Source organism: Danio aesculapii, chromosome 9 (genome assembly GCF_903798145.1).
Source record: "Danio aesculapii chromosome 9, fDanAes4.1, whole genome shotgun sequence".
NCBI lineage: Eukaryota > Metazoa > Chordata > Actinopteri > Cypriniformes > Danionidae > Danio > Danio aesculapii.
This window is the reverse complement of record NC_079443.1, coordinates 32,636,206-32,656,136: the sequence shown is the minus strand read 5'-3', so window position 1 is coordinate 32,656,136 and position 19,931 is coordinate 32,636,206. Positions and strand designations below refer to the sequence as shown.

Sequence of the window (19,931 nt, the reverse complement as noted above, 5' to 3'; positions counted from 1 at the left end):
TTATGCTACCCTTCAGATTATACTACCAGCACTGTATTTGAATGGTTCTGAGGTTGGGGTTAGGGATTGGGGTGGTTTAGGGTGGTATTATAGCCTCAAATTACATCACTTCACATCAAAATTTATGCTGGTAGAAAAATCTGATGGTAGCATACATCGTCATCAAAATGTTCTACTTGAATGGGAGCTAGGAAATTTTGAAAGAGTAGGACAAATCGAAAGAACATTGGTTATTACCGTAAGACACTACACTGTATAACATGATATGACAAAAAGTCATGACAAACATTTTTGATAATTTTATAAGTTAATCAGGTTTCAACAAACAAATTAAGTTGAGCTGTACGTTTAGCCGTACGTTTAGCCTATTTAGCCAGTTTGACTGATGTAAGCTGAAATGGCTAGATAAGATTTTGACTCCACAAAAATAATGTATAGCAGAAAGATTTTTATAGTAAATGTTACAACTCAACACATTGTTAAATAATTCTCACTTTATATCAACATAACATATTAAAGTAACATATAAATACACGTATATATGGCACTTCTCTGGGATAGAGAAGTAACTTCTCCTTCCTTGTAGGATTTCTGCATTCCTGCATGTTCCCTGTATGGTTTCTCCAGGTTCCCTGTAAGATTTCAGCAGGATTCCTGCTTGTCCCATGTAGGATACCTGCAGTTGTCCAGCATAATACCTGTGGGATCCCTGTATGTTCCATGAAGGATTTCTGCATTCTCCATGTATATAGGAACATGGAATATAGAACATGATCTTTACTTAACCCTTTAACTGCCTGCTTTACCAAACGGTTAACCATATTTTGAATGTTAAAAATAAAGACTGTTAATGTTATTTAAAAATTTACTGCTTTGTTGGCACAATAGCCAAGTGGGTTAGCGCATCGACATATGGTGCAATAGCACGTCAGGGCGTCCCGAGTTCGAACCCTGGCTCGAGGACATTTCCCTATCCTACCCCCCTCTCTCTTTCTCCAACTTCGCTTCCTGTCTAAATACTGTCCCATCTAATAAAGGCAAAAAGGCCAAAAATAAATCTTAAAAAAAATAATAATTACTGCTTTTAAATAATGCTTTAACCTACACAGCATTGTTGGTTTACAAAGAAAAAAAAAATCAAACAAACATAATCCTGTTGCACTACTATACTTGATTTTAGGTTTATTGTGAAAGCAAAACAAGAAAACATGCTGAATGAGAATCTGAAATATTTTAAGGCATCAAAAAATAAAGATGATTTAGTATTCAAAAATGTTTTATTTTGATGATGGTTTTAAATAAATTGGTCTTACAGTTCATATTTTCTGATTTTCATAGTATACTGTATTAATTACGGTACTTTTACCATAAACCGACATATCAACCATTTGGTAGAGGAGGATATTTTAGAAATTATGAGATGTGTTGAAAAAGAAAATGCATTGAGTGTGTTAACTAGCGACATTAGGAGTTAAGAAATGCAATCCCAAAAAATGTATTTGGTGGGCAGTTTTTGACATAAAATAAAAATCAATAGTTTTGAGCCATACAATATATTTTTGGCTATTGCCAAATATATACCTGTGCAAATCAATACTGGATTTACCTCTATGTAGATGAAGTGTTTGCTGTTCTGGATGGCCGATACATAGGCTAAATGAATGGACTCCTCATGAACCTTTGACCCAGTAGACCACTGGCACACAGACCTTAAAACCTTGTTTTAGTATGTAAGGAAGGGAAAAAGAGGAAGAAACACAATCTTAATAAATCACACAAACACGCATATCTAAATCCAATTTGTATAACACACAAAATGTTCAGTTAAAAGCAGGTACCCATGTGGTTTGGTGTTGATATCTCACCTGAACGTTAGCCTGTGTGGATCTGTCGGTGTACTCAGCTGGCATCATGGGTGCACAGAGAGACTTGGGCATGAGGCAGGGGTAACACGTCGCCCCCGACCGCTTCTTCACCAGCTAGCAAATAAAAGGAGAGTTGATTGGGATCAGACAGAAAGGCCGACGTTGACTCCAAAATCACACCCCTAAAGAGCGCTAATTACTGTGCCACATCCAGATAGCCTGTTGGGCTGACCATCAACCTTCAGTTCCCTAGAGAGGCAGGCTGAACAAAAGTCTCTGTTCCTCTGTTTAGTCTTAGACAGTGCAGCTGATTACAGTAAATTGATGGCGGTGTGTGTGAAGGTTTTCAGAAACTAGGATTTTAATGGCTATTGTGCTAACTAGACTCCACTCAGACTGTTTTCAATCGGGTTCGGCACGCGGTTCAAAGGTCGGTTGAACACCAAGAAATGATGTTGCTATTCTCTACCAATGATATGCATATGGAAGAAAAATCTTTTTTAATGCTTTTCATTATATTAGATTTATCTATACCAGTGGTGTCAGACTGACATAAGGTTAGTGGCTGGATAAAAAGAAATCTAAATTTCTTAAACCATAGTCTGCCTTACTAACTACAATATAATTTATATGAAAACTAAAGTGACTCACTGTCTTATTCAAAATGGCTGATTCATTACATTGTAGCACTTTAGTGTAGCAAATGACTGTCATTATGAATAGATCATTAAATTATTGACTCCAACATCTATATTCAACCACACCACAATGGTAAACTGAGATTTTCATCTACATTGTGTCTGATAGCAGAACAGGGCAATAACCTGGACATTGTGTTTAAAACGTAAATCTACAAATACTAATTTCATTTTTGTTCACCTTTTGGATAATATATTTGGTTATCACGCTGATAAAAGGGGAGAAAATGCCATTTGACATAAATATAAAACAACATCTCATATAATAGGCAGCACGGTGGCGCAGTGGGTAGCACAATTGCCTCACAGCAAGAAGGTCGCTGGTTTGAGCCTCGGCTGTTATTCTAACTACAGTACACTACCTGACAAAAGTCTTGTTGATCCTAGTTGTAAGAGCAACAAATAATAATTTGACTTCTGGTTGATCATTTAGAAAAGTGGCAGAAGGTAGTTTTTTTCTGATTAATCATCTGTTGAACTGCATCAAAATTATCACAAATACTGCAGAAGACTTACTGATACCCACATGGACCCAAGATTTTCTCACAGAAATCTGTCAAGTTTGGTGAATGAAAAATCATGTTCCGGGGGTTACATTCATTATGGGGGCATGAAAGAGATCTGCTGAGTGGATTGCAGCATCACCAGCTTGAGTTATCAAGACATTTGTGCTGCCCATGACATTACAAACCACAGGAGAGGGGAAATTTTTCAGCAGGATAGCGCTCCTTCTCATACTTCAGCCTCCACATCAAAGTTCCTGAATACAAAGAAGGTCAAGTTGCTCCAGGATTGGCCAGTCCAGTCACCAGACATGAACATTATTGAGCATATCTGGGGTAAGATGAAGGAGAAGGCATTGAAGATGAATCCAAAAAAATCTTGATGAACTCTGAAAGCCCCGCAAGAATGCTTTCTTTGCCATTCCATATGACTTTATTAATAAGTTATCTGAGTCATTGTAGAGATATGGATGCATGGATTCTCCAAGCTCATGGGAGTCATACACAATGTTAATTCTTTTTTCCACTGCACCATGACTTTATATTCTGTACTCTACATTATTTCTGTTAAGTGACAAGACTTTTGTCTAAGCAAAGTCAGACCTTACTGTCCTAATTAAATAATTAAAAATCAAGGCATGTTCATGTTTTATTTGGTAATATAAGCGTAATCTAAAGGCCTTTGCCTTTCATATAAGCCACTTCTGATACCAAATGATCAACTAGAAGTCAAGTTATTATTTGTTGCTCCTAAAATGCAGATAGGAGACAAGACTTTTGTCAGGTAGTGTACATTCTAAAATGCTGCATCCATCTTTCTCATACACGGTTAAAACAATTATATTATACTGCACTTTATGTCACAAAATCCAAGCTCTCTCACTTTTTAAAGCTGTCTACAGCATTTCAAATAAAACACTGTAACAAAATCCCTTGATCTAATTTTCAAATTAATGTTTTATTTATTTATTTATTTACATCATTCTTCCGATCAGCTTTGAGGCCTTTGTGGGCTGTATGTTTGACACCCCAGATCCACACTTTCAGTTCTGTTCTGTGTGAAACAGTGTTACTAAAACAAAGCCCAAAATTATGATTTGTTCACTTGCGCCAGAGTTTCTTTGGAAGTTTTATTTGACTTGACGTTTTCACCTCTGTTGAAGGAAGAGCTCATGGTGCAAATTAGCGAGCTGTACGCCGTGTCAGCTTACACTGTGGGCAAGCGGTAATCTGGGCTGTGTGGTTATAAACAGATGGTTCTCAGGCAATTAACAACTGGCATAATGTGTTGATTAAAATCCATTGAGCCCTGATGAGGGAGAACTAACATTAACTGTGCTCACGGGCTGTTGGCAGCTGCCCAAACCATACTCATAACTCCAGTGACCTTGATAGTGAATCACATGTCTGATTCACCACAGTTCTAAAAAAAGATTTGACTTAAACTAATTTGTTTTTTGTTCTTCTTCGTATTACAGGTACAGAATATACGTGTAAAGCTCTGTAAATCACTGAGCATATGTTTAGAGAGTGAAGAATAGATTCTAATTTTAGTTCTGATTATAACAGCAGTTAGTTTAGCACAGGTGCAGAAGTCAGAAGTCAACTGTTTAATAATGAGACTTAGTAAAGACAATGAGAAACTGCACAATTGTTTCGGAGAGTAATGCTGGGTTTATTCTGTAAATATTAACATTTCTGTACTGTATGTACATCACATTTTAAACTACTAGTTTTTTAATACTATTATTTATACTTTTAATTAGCAAATGTGCAGTAACAAATATCAAAATATTCATATTAACAGTTAAAAAAGTTAAAATGATTTCATTTTGATATTATGCAAATTTTTTATTAGCAGGAATGTTTTTTATAATACTTTATTAATACTTTTATTTATCAATAATACAGTAAATAGATGTTAAAACAAACTCTATTTTAAATAAATCATTTTCATCCTTGTATTATTCAATAACGGTCAAGGTCAACTTTATGAATATAGCATCTTAAAACAACATGAATGTTAACCAAAGTGCTTCACAGACATGGCTAAAATAATAAACAACTAGATCGACACAATATATGTTACAATAAAAATGAAAAACTAAAAATAAATTTAAAAAATCTGTACAATCAATCCTAAAAAAGTCCTAAAAAAGATTGCTACAATCCATTTGAGTTAAAAAAAATCTAATCTATGAGTACTGTGAACTTACTACATTTAAGCTGAAGTAATGAGGAATTTAATTAACTCATTACCTTCAACACTGAGTTCAAAACTCTTTTCAAATGAGTAGAATTAACCTTTAGTAAATTTTGAGTTAACTACACTCATTTTATTTGATAAAGCTGACAGTTGGGTTTTACAGTGTATCAATAGGCTAAAGAGAAGAGGTAGGTTTTGACTGATCAGAATATTAGAGTAATTTCTGAAAGAGCGCATAACAATGATGACTGGAAAAAAGCTTGCAAAAAAAACAAGACAATATATTTTTAAAAAGTTATTATGTTTAAATTGTTTATTGATTTAAAAAATGTATATTGATTTTTAATTCATAAATGCAATCGTTTATAATAAATGCATTTGAATATAAAAAGATTAAATATACAGTAGATTTCTGTAAGTTAACAATATTATGCATTGACTAACATTCACTCACAATGAGCAATACATTACAAACAATGTTAGTATTAATATTGTTACAATTTAGCAATGCAAACAAAGAAAATTTTAATGTAAAGTGTTAAAACCAACTAACTTTTATATGTATAATACATAAGTTTGTACATATACAGTGCACAGCATAATTGACTACACCATATTTTGAAAATGAATCTTTTTCTCCATTTCTCAGTAAATATAGACAATGTATTTTGGTGCACTTAACCAAAACAGATTTATTAAACAGATATATTTATTAATATTTTAGTCACCAAATATATTTAGACATTGAAAGATAATAAAATTAAATTCAAGCAAAATTCTGCAATAACAATTACAACCTTCAAAATTTCAAAAATTGTTTTTTTGTATTTAATATTTTTCTATAACATAAATTTGGGTGTTACTAGTTTTTGGATCATTATCGTAAGTTATTTTGTTAGATAAGCTCTAAATTTGGTTTCAGTACTGACTAATCTAATGTACAGTATATGCACAAATATAATATTGTACAGCTTCCCATTAAAAATATGAGATTTAAAAGATGTGGGTGTACTTATATAGTTGAAGTCAGAATTATTAGCCCCCCTGAATTATTAGGCCCCCTTGTTTATTTTTTTCCCAATTTTTGTTTACCAGAAAAAGATTTCTTTAACACATTTCTAAACATGATGACAGTAAATAATATTTGACTAGATATTTTTCAAGACACTTCTATACAGCTTAAAGTGACATTTAAAGGCTTAACTAGGTTGCAGGTTAGGGTAATTAGGCAAGTTATTGTATAATGATGGTTTGTTCTGTAGTCTATCGAGAAAAAAAATAGCTTAAAGGGGCTAATAATTTTGTCCCTAAAATGATTTTTAAAAAATTAAAAACTGCTTTTATTCTAGCTGAAATAAAACAAATAAGACTTTCTCCAGAAGAAAAAATATTATCAGACATCCTGTGAAAATGTTCTTGCTCTGTTAAACATCATTTGGGAAATATTTAAAAAAGAAAAAAACTCAATTCAAAAGGGGGCCTAATAATTCTGACTTCAACTGTATATGCTGAGCACTGTATAAGCAAAGTCCTCTTTTATTTCTGATAGCACCTTCCTCACAAATCACTGACAGGATTGTTTCCACTTCGCAATACTTTCTTTGTTGTGAAACGTGATGAGCGGTTTTCCCTAATCAACAGCAAAAGATATAAATGAGACTAGTCTGTCTTTGAGCTGTAAATTCTCATTTCCACTAAACACCTCATCAGAGGCATTCAACTGGCTTTTGTTTGCCGCACACACACACCTGGCTTCCTCTCCTTTAATTATTCACCAGCAGAGTGTCTGATCGCTAGCCAAGCCTGAAATATGACTGGCATAATCCAAAGGAAATCATACAGGCCTCAAACCAATTCAATTACTGAACAATCAAAGTAAAAAGGCCTCTAATTGCTCTAAAAGGGGGCTGAGAGAGCAGGCGGCCATTGAATGCTGACGGCATTCAGAACAGGACACAATGAGCAACTGCAGGGGGTGCTAAGCTCAAGCTAATAAAGATGGATTTACAAAAAGACTTGGAAACGGCGGCTTCTTGCATGCTCTCTGATCTGTATTTCTTACAATTAGACTTCTGAATGGAGGTGGTGTTTGTGCACCCTCTAACAATTTAAAAGCTCATTTTTATGTACATTCAAGGATTTGGTTTCTACATATACTGTATAACAAACAATACAATACTGTATGGGGGGAGCATGCTTTCTGACAAATGTAAAACTCCTCAAGATGAAAAGTACTGTATGTTGCTCATAGGTAGGGTCAGACAGAATCTGCGGACATTTTCTGCGCAGAATATAGATGAAAATCTGCGGATTTACGCGGAATGATTTTGAGAGTATCAAAACTAAAAATGTAATATATGAAATAAAAATAATGTCTTTTATTTAATGTTTTCAATGCAAATCCAATTACATCCACTTTATTTGCTAAACAAAGCAAGTCTCTCATATAACATCTCTACTAAAAGACAGAAAATATTACTTTACAAACTGTATTTTAAGTAAATCATATGAATATTTTCATATAATAGTTGTGGGCGAGAAGCAAACTAAAGAGCGGGGTCCCTGGTCAATCCGGGGACTGTACCAAAAATCGGAGGACCAAGGGGAGTTCGGGAGATTTTCGGGTGACAGAACAAAACGGGAGATGGGTCTGAAATACGGGAGACTCCCGGGAAAAACGGGAGCGTTGGCAGGTATGGTTTACACAAGTAAATAAACAGAAATAATGATGGGCTAGAAATCTGCGGAAATCTGCACGTGTGAGCCTCAGCCTACTCATAGGTTATTTACAGTATAGCTCAGAAAGTTAGAATTTAAGATGTTTTATTTTATATAACTCTTGTAACTTTGAAAAGGGTTTAAATATGCTACAAAAGCTTCACTGTAAAAGTAGTGCTAGAAAACGAATGTAATAATCTTACAACTCAGACTTTGAAAGAATTGGAATGCTGAGGCCCAATCCCAATTCTACCCCTAAGCCCTACCCCTTACCCCTACCACAACCCCTAGTTTTGCGCTTTCCTGTGAAGGGGTAGGGGTGTCCTAATTCTCTTTAGCTTGAAGGCGTAGGGCTAAGGGGATGGAGTAGATACCCCTTTGAACAAAGATTTTTCAGGACCACACTCGAAACCAAGGGGTAAGAAAATTTCTCAGAATATACCAGCCACAACGGCAGGATAGTTACACCTGGAAATAAGGAGATCCACAAATTAGCATTTTTTTGTCATTATTACAAATTTTTACAACAAACGAGCACATGTTTTAATATATTCATAACCACGTCTGTGTTTTACTGTCATACTTAAAAAGAAAAAAACGCTAATATAAAAACCACTAAATTTCGCGACCTATAATCCATAATCATAACTCTTGTATAGCAGTTCCACAACATTCTGTCACTCGATGACACTCGAATACCCTGTCAGAAAAGTCTAGTGGCTGGGAATGAGCTTTTTACAGTGTCTGGTATAATGTTGATGTTGTTTTTGGTGTGTTTACATAGATAAATATGGCCAGGGGGTAAATGCGCAGTACAGTTACGATCTTATTGCCACATTATATCGTTATGATAACCTAATACATGGCTTTAGTGATTTCCTGAAGATAAATACCAAAAACTGGAATAACTGCAGTCGCGATCGTCTGATCTCATTTGAAGCAAGAGATCGTAATGTCATATGATGACGTGTGCAGGTGTTGTAGTGCTGTCCCAATTCTTTGGGTAGATTTTGAAGCCCTTCTCCTTCACACAATTTTAAGGGGGAAGGGGGAGGGGTAGGGGTACAAAGATATAAATTGGGATTGAGCCGTGTTGTTTAATATTGAAAGGTTGAAGTTTAACAGCCGAATTTAAACCACTGAATTTATGGAAGCAGAACTGAAATGAAATGAACTGAAAATTGCCTTTTGAATATTATAGATTTTTTAAACAAAACTGACTATTTTGAAGTGAATCCTAGAAGATGAATATGAAGTACTAAATTTAAGTATGAACGTGGGTGAAATATTTTTAGTTAATATTAACATTCTCAGCTAAAACAAACAGCTACGTTGAATTTCAGGACCTAAAAATATAAACCCTGGCAATTAGTCATTAAAATACAAGCATTTGTTAATTCAATGCATTAGCTTTTTCATTTAATTTGATTTGACATTATTTGATTTTTATTTCAGTAAGCACAGTTTGGGCCACTGTGAAATGAATATATTCATTTAATAAGTATTTATTAATACAATATATATTGTACTGGCAGCTAATCCTCGTATCTCATCGCTAAGACATTATAATGTATTATAAAATAATAATGAAAGTCACTTTATTTTTCTTGATTTTCTTCAAATTTTGTCACACAACAGATCAATGTTTTTAAAGTGTAAAAAAAAACTTGAAAAAAACTTGAAAAACACTAAAAAACTAAAAGCTACACTTTTGAAAATGTAACAGTGTATTAATGAGTGTTTTCTGTATATGTATGATTTCAAACGGAACATTGATCTCTTGAACTTTAATGCTTTTTTAAGTTTAAGACTTTTATTTCTTCATTTATTCAGTTTCCTTCGGCTTAGTCCCTTTATTCATCAGTGGTCATCACAGCGGAATGAACTGCAAACTTATCCAGCATATGTTTTACGCAGCGGATGTTCCAGCTGCAACCCAGTATTGGAAAACACACCTACACTCTTACATTCACACACACATACACTACGGCCAATTAAGTTGATCCAATTCACCTATACTGCATGTCTTTGGACTGTGGGGAAAACCAGAGCACCCAGAGGAAACCCACGCCAACAGGGAGACCATGCAAACTCCACAGAGAAGTGCCAACTGGCCCAGCAGAGGCTTAAACCAGTGACCTCCTTGCTGTGAGGCGACATTGCTAACCACTGAGCCACCGTGCCACCCTCTTTTATTTATTTATTTGTTTTTACTAAATTGTATATTGTCTGGTTGGTCATGTAAATCACAGTACAAAAAACTACAAACAATTGTTAACTAAAATATTCTGTAAGTGTACAGACAATTTGTGTTATAATATATAGTCACACAACTGCTATTTTTTACAGAGCATCATTTTTGAAATTCTATCTTTTTGCAGATGAAAAATTAAAGAGCCAATCACCTTTTCCTTATTTTTCAATGGTCAAAGGCAGAGATTTCTAAAAAACATCCCGAATTTCTCCTACCTTTGTAAAATTCCACCTCTGAATGAAATGTCGTGCAATATCTCTCCCAGCCTTTCCATGAACCATCACACCAATATCATGCCAGGGCATCCGTGGCGTCTTATACCTGTCAATGAAATCTTAAGCAGAGCAAAATAAACAACAAACAGCCTCTATAATTCATAACAACATTAGCCAAACCATTATGCAGAGATGACAGACAGGCCTTTTGAAGGCATCACAGTGTGGTCTTTCTCTTTCACCGTCTTTGTCAGTGCGCAACCGTCTTCGAGTATTTCACTACATTCATCTATCAGACTCCTCCATTCTCCTGCTGTGTCCTACCCAGTTGGCACTATGTGCGAAACCAGGACTTCACATTCACAAAGCAGAGATGCAAAAATGAAGTTATCTCCCTCTGGCAAGAGAATAGAGCTGGGAAAATAACCCCATACCGGCTACAGAATGGGATTATTGGAAACAACTTCTATGCCTTCTTTCCCTCACTCCTGGGCTGGAGAGATTGCTTCATTTGATGAATCTGACTTAAGATATCAAAGAATGTGTAGAGCAGTTGTCATTTTTGTCTTTCTTGTTTGCTAGTTTGTTTGTTTTGTTTTTTTGGTCTAAAGGCCTAAAGCTTTGTTTTTCGAGAAACACAGAAATATGAATATGTCTTGATTTTTTTTCACTTTTTGTAATGCAAAATAATCAGCTGAGGTCTAAAAAGAAGATACTTTGGCTGAGGTTGTGGGTTGTGAGTTTGCAGACGTACCATCAAAAGGCTTGTTGAGTTTGACCCAGTCTTTGAGGATGAAGTTGCAGTAGTCTTTGCCATGCCAGAAACGAGTCTCTCCGCAGAGTTCAGTACTGCCTATGTAACTTCTTAGGGAACTGGTCTCTAAAACACATCGACAGACAAAAAAACATTTCACAGATACAATGTTGTATCAATTCATATACAGTGCTCAGCATAATTGAGTACACCCCATTTTAAAAATTATTTTTATCCATTTCTCAGCGAATATGGGTAATATATATTGGTGCATTTGAACAAAACAGATTTATTAAACAGATATATTTATTAATGTAATATTTTAGTCACAGAACATCTTTAGAAATGGAAAGATAATACATTTAAATTCATGCAAAATATTGCAAAAAAAAAAAAAATACAAACTACATTTCAAAATTTTTTTATATTTTTTGTTTCTCTTGATTTTTGCTATTTTTGAAAATTTTATTTTATATTTTTCTCCAACATTTAAATTTGTGCTACAAATTTTTGAACCTTGTTGTAAGTTATTTTGTTAGATAAGCTCCAGATTTGGCTTCAGTGCTGACTAAACTAATGTATATGCACAAATATAATATTGTAAAGCTTACTATAGAAAATATTAATTTAAAAGAGAGATTTGTGAGGGGTGTACTCGTATATGATAAATCAACTATTACAGATTGATTGCTTAGTGTGTTGTGTCAAATTACTAGTTTTATGTATTAATATAAACATAATGGACCCGTTTCATATTTCTGGGAAGTCGTCATAGTTGGGTACACTCAGAGCGCAGTGAATGGATGAATACAACAAATATATTTTTTTACAATCCCATTTACTGAAAAAAGAAAGAAAAAACTCCATGATGGTGTTATCAAGACTTTCAGAAAAAGGTAAAAAATGTGTGAGACTGATAACAGCTGCCAGAAATAAAATAAATACACATAAATGTACATGTTTTTTTTATATCAAAATATTAAAGATTTAAGATTATGATGATTGTTAAACATGTCATAACAGTCTTGTGAAAAGGGTCCATGTATGTGTGTTTGCTAGAGTTGTCAAAACATAATGCCTTAGACACCAGTGTTTTTTAATACCAGTCTCTCTGCAAAACCAGTAGTTCAGTGTACTTGCTCAGTCTGGAATCCATATGCTTGTAAATGTGAACAGCATTAAATGTTTACATGTATAAATAATATTGAGCAGTTTTCTGTACATCATGGGTAATGCAGTATAAGAACAAGCATAATTAACCCTCTGAGATCATCAGGTCATGCCGGCGTGACCAGCATTTTTTTTCCTATCGGTGCAAAAAAAATACTCTGTTGATTTTGGTCACACAAATAAGCTTTATTCACCATTCGAATCTGTTAAGTGTCTACTTTTTGTGTACACTCGCAATAACAACAAAAGTGTGTGCTTATGCAAAATGAGGAAATTATACAGTATGCGCGTTCTTTCATTTGTCTCTGCGAACTGTTTTTAGAAACGCGTCACTAAAATGAACTGAAACTCACAGAGTTGAGACACACAGACATGAGACATATCTAAAGAAAGCTGGAAGTGTCTACTTTAAAATGCAGTACTCATGTTGCAAACAAATATTGTTTGATAAAGTAATCAGTATGAAACCAACACTTACGTACCAGAGGGGTTACCAGAGGGTTGAATGAAAGCATGCAAAATCGACTAGCAACCTCAGATCTCAAAAGGTTTATCAGTTATTATTGCCAATCAATTTCGTTATGGATAATTTAAAAGTCATTTTACTTGTGGAACTGTTGTAATCTATAGCCAATAAATGCTGGTTAAAGTTTTTAATATGACAAGAGCTTGTGATGTGGATGATATAAAGTGAATTTGGCTTCATCTAAAGTAAAATTATACTGCTACAGAATCTGAGTACTGGAATTTTGGTACAGTGACAGTACTAGTGTATACTAACCATAAGGCAGAGGGAGAGAATGATGCAGGCCAAGAGAGTAGGAATCGCTGGAATGCAGAGACAAGCTTTTGGTGTAACATTCAAGAGTGAGAGGTGTCCTGGAATTAAGACTAGTCCTGCTGTAATGCTCTACACACAGAACACACATACACATGATCTCTGTTAGGCAAGTAATTTATATAGTGTAATGTAATATGTGATGTTTAATAATTGCACCACAATCAGTACAGCAAAGTTAATATTTAAGGTTTTAAAATACTTATATATTATATACAGTTATATACAGTATATTTAGGTAAAAAAAAATAAATCAATAAATATAATCATATCTATAAAGCTGGAGTCATTTATTTGGTTGAATTCCTCTTACTGGACTCTGTAGCATCAAAGCTGTGGTGACTTTTCTCTGAGGGTGTTCTTAGCAGTCTTTCTGTGGGTAGGGTGAGGCTGTTTTCTCTCTGATCCTCTTTAGGTATAGTCATCATAAAACTTGCACAGATCTCACCTGGATCCTCCACCGAGCCTGCATCTCCAGCTCTGCCTTCTCCTCCTTCTCCAGTATGAATTTCTTCAACCACCACATTAAGCTTCACCTCCTCGCCCTCCTCCACGGTGGCAACTGAATGCTACAAAACAAAAAAGGTATGAAACAGAAATACTGTAAGACAGATAAGACATGTTTTGTGTCTTTATCTATCCTATTCATCTCATTTAGCATCCTAGTGATCCTTGTGTGCAACAAAATTAAAATCAGTCTCAAGTCTTTAAGGAAAGGAAGGAAATCAGTTCTTTTATTTAGTGCAAACTGGGTTGTGGGGAACATGAGCCTCCCAAAATGCATTGATCAGGATTCTTTATAACATAACATTACATCAATTAGGTAAACTAAATTAGCCGTAGTGAATGAGTATATCTGTGTTTCCTGGTGTTGGGTTGCTGCTATAAAACATATGCCAGAGTAATTGGCGGTTGATAATGCTTTGACACTATCTGAAGGATAGTGAGTGTAAAGAGTTAAATTTAGGTTAAATTTAATCAGCTTCTAAATTTAAGACAGTCCCTTACAGAAATGTCCCACAGTTTTCACATGTAAATTTGCACGTGATCATGTGTGACCTCATGTAGATTTAAATTTGCACATGTAAAATTTCACTTCTGAGGAAAATCACATGGAAAACCCATGTAATAGGATTAGGTTATTTAAATATGTTCTTATCACTCTTATTCGTATATAAGAGTATGTTTGTATAAGAAGAAATGAAGAATTTAGATGCAAAATCCTCCAAATGCTGTCTGAAATTTTCCTCTAAAATGTGCATTTTTATCAGGCTCAGTGTGTATGTTCAGTAATGTCACTATTATGGCAAAGAATAAGTCCTTTTCCTGGCCTTTTAAGTAAAATATCTCAACATAAACAAAGGAACCTGAGAAAAATTTTCATTTTCGATGGAAATTTCAGACGTTTTTTGCATCTGAACTCTTCAAATATTCTAAATTAAATATTATATAATTAATTTAAATATATTTTTTACATTTTTATTATAAATTTTTGCACGGTTTTTGCATCTGAACTCTTCAAATATTCTAAATTAAATATATTATTAATTTAATATATTAATGTAGAATAAAGCATTTTTAATTAAATAAATAAAATAAAACATTTGATATGCACAAAAATATTAAAAACAAAAAATATTAAACTTAAGATACTTTTTTTTTCTTCAGAAATCAAATGCAGCAATAAAGTTTGGTTATTTGGTTCAGCACATTATTGTCCAACTTGACTCCTCCCATGCCTGCAACTGGCAGATCTCACCAGCTGGTTACAGGCTAGTGTGGGTCATCGTGAACGACAGTTTGTACATTCACATGTGAAATTCATGTGATCAAATGATAAATTCATTCGAGTTTTCTATAATAGGCAACAAATTTTGTACACAACTCCACACACAATTAGTCATAGAGATACAAAACAATGTGAGGGTTAGCAAATGATAAATAAAAATTTGGTTTCATTCAAAGCGTTCTTGAATGCTGGTTTTATTTTCATGACTTCTTTGCTCCTAGATTTCAAACATTTAAAAAGTCTGCAAAAAGACAAGAAAAAAAAACTGTTGCACAATCCAGGGCCAAAGAACAAAGACAATCTTTTCCATTAAACAGTGAAAACTTCCATGTTATCTACAAGGCTGCCACATCTGGCTAGCTGTCAGCCTGTGATACGTACTGTAGGGAGCGGTAATGGCCACCCGTGCAGCATCGGCCCAGGGAAGCTATGACTTAAACGATAGTGTAAGTGACTCCAGTCTGAGCGATGGTAAAATGCCCTCTGATGTGTGCGAGTTAATGGCTCATGGGGGATCATAGTGCCCTCGACTTGACAAATGGCAAATGTCAGAGCACTATTCTCCTGGTGGGCATAATTTTATTAAGTGCAAATATCACTGTGCTCCTTAGGAGACGTTTTGAAAGGTTAGACCAACAGCTGTAACAGTTTCATGTATATTAGCAAAGATTTTACAGTTGAGGAGCCCCGCATTGATAGATACAGTCACTCAAGCATGCTAAGAGAAGCCCCTTAGTAAATGCAATAAGTGCCGTCATCTGGGTTCAAATCATGTTTATTTAAAAGCTCAGACCCATATTTAATGACACAATGGCAGGCAGGTAGGCAGCAGGCCGGGAGAGGTGGCATATAGACGAAATCAAGCTCCCATTTAGTGGCCCCAGTCATTTGTTGACTCAGTCATCCATGCAGGGCCTTTATGTTTAATGCAGCTCTCTGGGGGGAAGGAAAGGCCCAGCGAGAAGGACTGGAATTATCAACCGCAGGCCCTTCAAGGGTGCCCCAGATGCTCCGTAATTGCAATTTTACGTTGGCTCGTTGGAAAAAAAGAAAAGAATAAGAAGGCCGAGGCCCTGAATCGCCAGCCACAAAATCAATCCCAGTAAGCGTACAACTGAAATGCAGTCTGGACCACAGCATTGTCAGAATGGCTACACAATATAAATTGCTACAATTGTAATTTAGCTTTGTTCCCAATGCTTTCAAGTAACGATCGAAGATCAATGTGATTACTTCATAACAAGAAAGAATAAATGTCAAATAAATACGTTGTAGTTCATTCATTCATTTTCCTTCGGCTTAGTCCATTATTTATCACGGGTAGCCACAGCGCAATGAACCGCCAACTATTCCAGCATGTTTTACACAATGGATGCCTTTCCAGCTGCCACCTAGTACTGGGAAACACCTATACACTCTCATATTCACACACACACACTCATACACTACAGCCAATTTAGTTCATCCAATTCAACCAAAAGAAAATGTCTTTGTATTGTGAGGGAAACTGGAGCACCTGGAGGAAACCCACGCCAACATGTGGAAAACATGCAAACTACACACAGAAACGCCAACTGACCCAGCCCGGACTCGAACCAGTGACCTTCTTGCTGTCAGGCGACAGTGCTAACCACTGAGCCACTGTGCCACCTCTATGTTGCAGTTATACAGATGAATTTACATGGCTTTAAAGAGTAGATTGAAATAGATGTTCTGGCGCTTCAAGTTCCCCGTTGAGGTCTTTGACAGATTTCAGAAACACCCAGCTGTCAATAGCAGGGCATGTTAAGAAACATTGCGAAGCCACTCACGTTTACTAGGGTCACATCCTAGAGGTTTATTCCTGTACAATTCACTTCTGTGTAATATTATATTTTTACTTTACAAACAAATGAATACTTTTATACAGCAGGTATGCATTTAATTAGTAAAAAAGTATTGATAAAAGTTTCAAATTTCTATTTCAAATAAAAGTTGGTCCTTTGAACTCTCCATTAATTTAAGAAATGCACCATAATATCCATAAATATTAAGCAGCAATAACACTCTCAGACACACTCTCAGACATTTAACTGACTATAAGAAACTTTGCAAGTACATGTCAACTTACACTAACCTTAACTCTAACCCCAACCGAACAGTCTACTTATAATCTAATGAGAATTAGTTGGCATGTAGATGCAATGTAACTTAAATTCAACAAAAGAACCATCAAAATAAAGTGTGACCATTTATTGATTACCTTCTAAACAGTAGTACAGTAATAGATCAGAATGACTGAGATTATTAATTGTGCAAATTACATTAATGGTGATGTTAGTCTCAGAAAGTGCAACAGGTAATAGCGGTCTTACATGAGTGAGGCTGGGGGAAATAGCAGGACTGTGCTGAGGGCTTCTTCTTACACTCCCCACGTCAGTCAGTCTGTGTTGGTAGTCGTCCCATCTTCCATAAGCCAAATCAATCCCTCCCAGGAAGGCTAGCGACTGGTCAATCACCACTGACTTCTCATGGTGAGCCCAGAGCAATGCAGTGGAGGGCATGTGATCAGGGTGTCGGATGACCTGTCAATCAATACAGACGGCCAGCTTGTCAGATTCCTTTTCTCAACTGCACGAGACACTGGGAAATTCTGGTCCGTAGGATTATTATTTAAATTGTATTATTATAATGATTATTAAATCAATAAATTCTTTACTATTTAATCAATCATTCCCATCAAATCCTTTCATTATATAAACCATAGACTGTAAAAAAGACATCATACATCCATATCCTTTCAACGACAGAAACCATTTTTTGGAAAAGTGTAAATAGATTTTTTTAAAGTTTGGCTCACTTCTTGATAAATGTGAGAAACATCTGATATAAACCCAAATTGATAAACTTAACATCGTTCTCAATAGCCCAAATTTACCCGAAATTAACTTAAAAAAATACAGCGGGCCCTCTGCCAAAAATAATACCATGATGTAGATGGTGTCAACCTTTGTGCAAAACAGCTGCGTCTCCACCAGCTTTGGCAAACCCTCCAGAGGACACCGCCCCTGGCAGGTGTTTCTACACCAGCAGGGCCCAGGAATACCTCCACCCAGCTGCTTCACCGCACACGTCCTTGGGGTGTGGATCCCAAGCCACTTCCCAGTGTCACTCCTCTGCCCAGACTCAACCAGCTCTCCAATAAGATAATGTGACGGCGCGTCAATCACGCATCGGCCCGAGGTGCTGCGCTGATGAATACCACAGCGCTATGGTGCCACGCGAGATCCAGGGAAGCAGCTTCAGGCTCTCAGGGAAACAATCTGCAAGGAAGAACCTGACCATCTCCAGACACAATCTGTAGGGTTCCCAACTGCGCGATCCCCCTTATTCTATGAGCGAGGATTTTGGCAATGTCCAAACATGATCTAAGTAACATGCTACTCCTGTGTCCTGAGGTAGTGCGCAAGTTGAGTGCTCTCAGGTTTTCTATGATTTGTTTTGATTGAGCCTTAGTTCTTGGAGAGATGTGGATAGACATAAGAGTGGGAAGCTGATTCAAAGGGACGGATCCCCTCTGTAATACTGTCATTTCTGGACAAGAATCTGCTTGTGATAATGTTTGACATTCTGATCAGCTCACCCTGATGTTAGAGTGAAGTCCCATCAGGGTCTTCTTGGTGTACTCGCTGTTGAGTCCCATCACCACTTCCACTTCTTTGTAGAGCAGGACAAAGATCTTCACTCCTTGTTCCTGAGTTTACACAAAACATTTTAACTGGATTAACTAATATGTTAACAATTTTAACATAATATACAGATGTACGAGAAGTAGAATGAAGCTGGCAGAAGTCCAAATTTGAGCAGGTGTTCAGACTCACTGCTTTGCGCTTGAGGACGTGGTCTAATCTCCACATGTTCCCATCTACCACTGGCCGTTTGAGGAAGATTTCTGGACTTAACCTGAAAGCATTATCAAAACACGTCATGCTTTGACAACTTCTATTCAATGTTCATTCTTTATTTCTGTTGTATGAAGCAATAGTTCATTTAAAAACTTCTGTTAATTCATTCTGCCTTACGTTGTACCATAAGTTTGGTTGAGTGGCTTCCCTGCAGGCACAGGATGTCAACATGACATTATATTGACATTGTAGACCAACATACCCCAACGTTGTGGGGACGTTGGATTTTGTTTGCAAATGAAAATCGGGTTGATGTCAGAACCCAACGTCAGGCCGACGTCAATGTCCAATGTCCAACCTAAAATCAACCGATTATCAACGTCTAATCATGTTACACCTTGACGTTGTGTTGACGCTACCACTATGACATCTATCAGACGTTGTTGGATTTTGGTCACTTTCCAACACAACCTAAAATCAACCAAATATCAACGTAATTTGATGTCGTTATTGTGCGTCAAAATAACGTTGTCCTCAGACACTGGCTAGATTCTGAAGTTTGATCACATCTAAATCTAACCTGATATAAATTTTTTGATGATGTTGTGTGCCTGCTGGGTTTATTTTGATATATAATACGGTCATATATTTCTAGCAGAAAATATTCTGAGGGCGTCAATTTTAGGTGAAAATCATCAAAAAATGTTGGCAGTGGTTGTCAGGAAAAGAGTTAAAATGATTAGCTAAAAACAACCAATTATATATTCTTTCTGAACATTCTCCTATTGAAGAGAAAAACAGCTATCACATTGCAATAACAGAAAAAGATACAATGTTCCACAAAAAGAAATGAGCAATCACAGAATGAAATCTAGGTACATGTGGAGTAATTGATGCTGATTCTTATCTGTACCACCAGGCTGTGATGAAGATTTCCTCCTTTGCTCCTTCCAGGGCATCAGCTATGGCATCAAAGTATCCTGCTGCGTTGACAAACCTTCAAAAGGAGCACAGGGCGCTTCATTTAAGAACTGTGT

The 19,931-nt window shown here is 35.9% G+C and overlaps 1 protein-coding gene across 1 annotated transcript in view; it reads right to left on the bottom strand.

Moving 5' to 3' along the window:
* Positions 1-19,931, bottom strand: part of si:ch211-168k14.2 (phospholipase D1) — a 54,534-nt gene that overhangs the window by 14,503 nt on the left and 20,100 nt on the right. Inside the window, exons 12-21 of the mRNA XM_056465472.1 lie at positions 19,808-19,891; positions 18,871-18,952; positions 18,633-18,743; positions 17,365-17,574; positions 13,535-13,790; positions 13,165-13,293; positions 11,214-11,339; positions 10,460-10,578; positions 1,866-1,979; positions 1,607-1,717 (exon numbers count right to left, since the gene is read on the bottom strand). Coding sequence (XP_056321447.1) covers positions 1,607-1,717; positions 1,866-1,979; positions 10,460-10,578; positions 11,214-11,339; positions 13,165-13,293; positions 13,535-13,790; positions 17,365-17,574; positions 18,633-18,743; positions 18,871-18,952; positions 19,808-19,891 — 1,342 coding nt within the window. The remainder of the gene's footprint in view (positions 1-1,606; positions 1,718-1,865; positions 1,980-10,459; positions 10,579-11,213; positions 11,340-13,164; positions 13,294-13,534; positions 13,791-17,364; positions 17,575-18,632; positions 18,744-18,870; positions 18,953-19,807; positions 19,892-19,931) is intronic.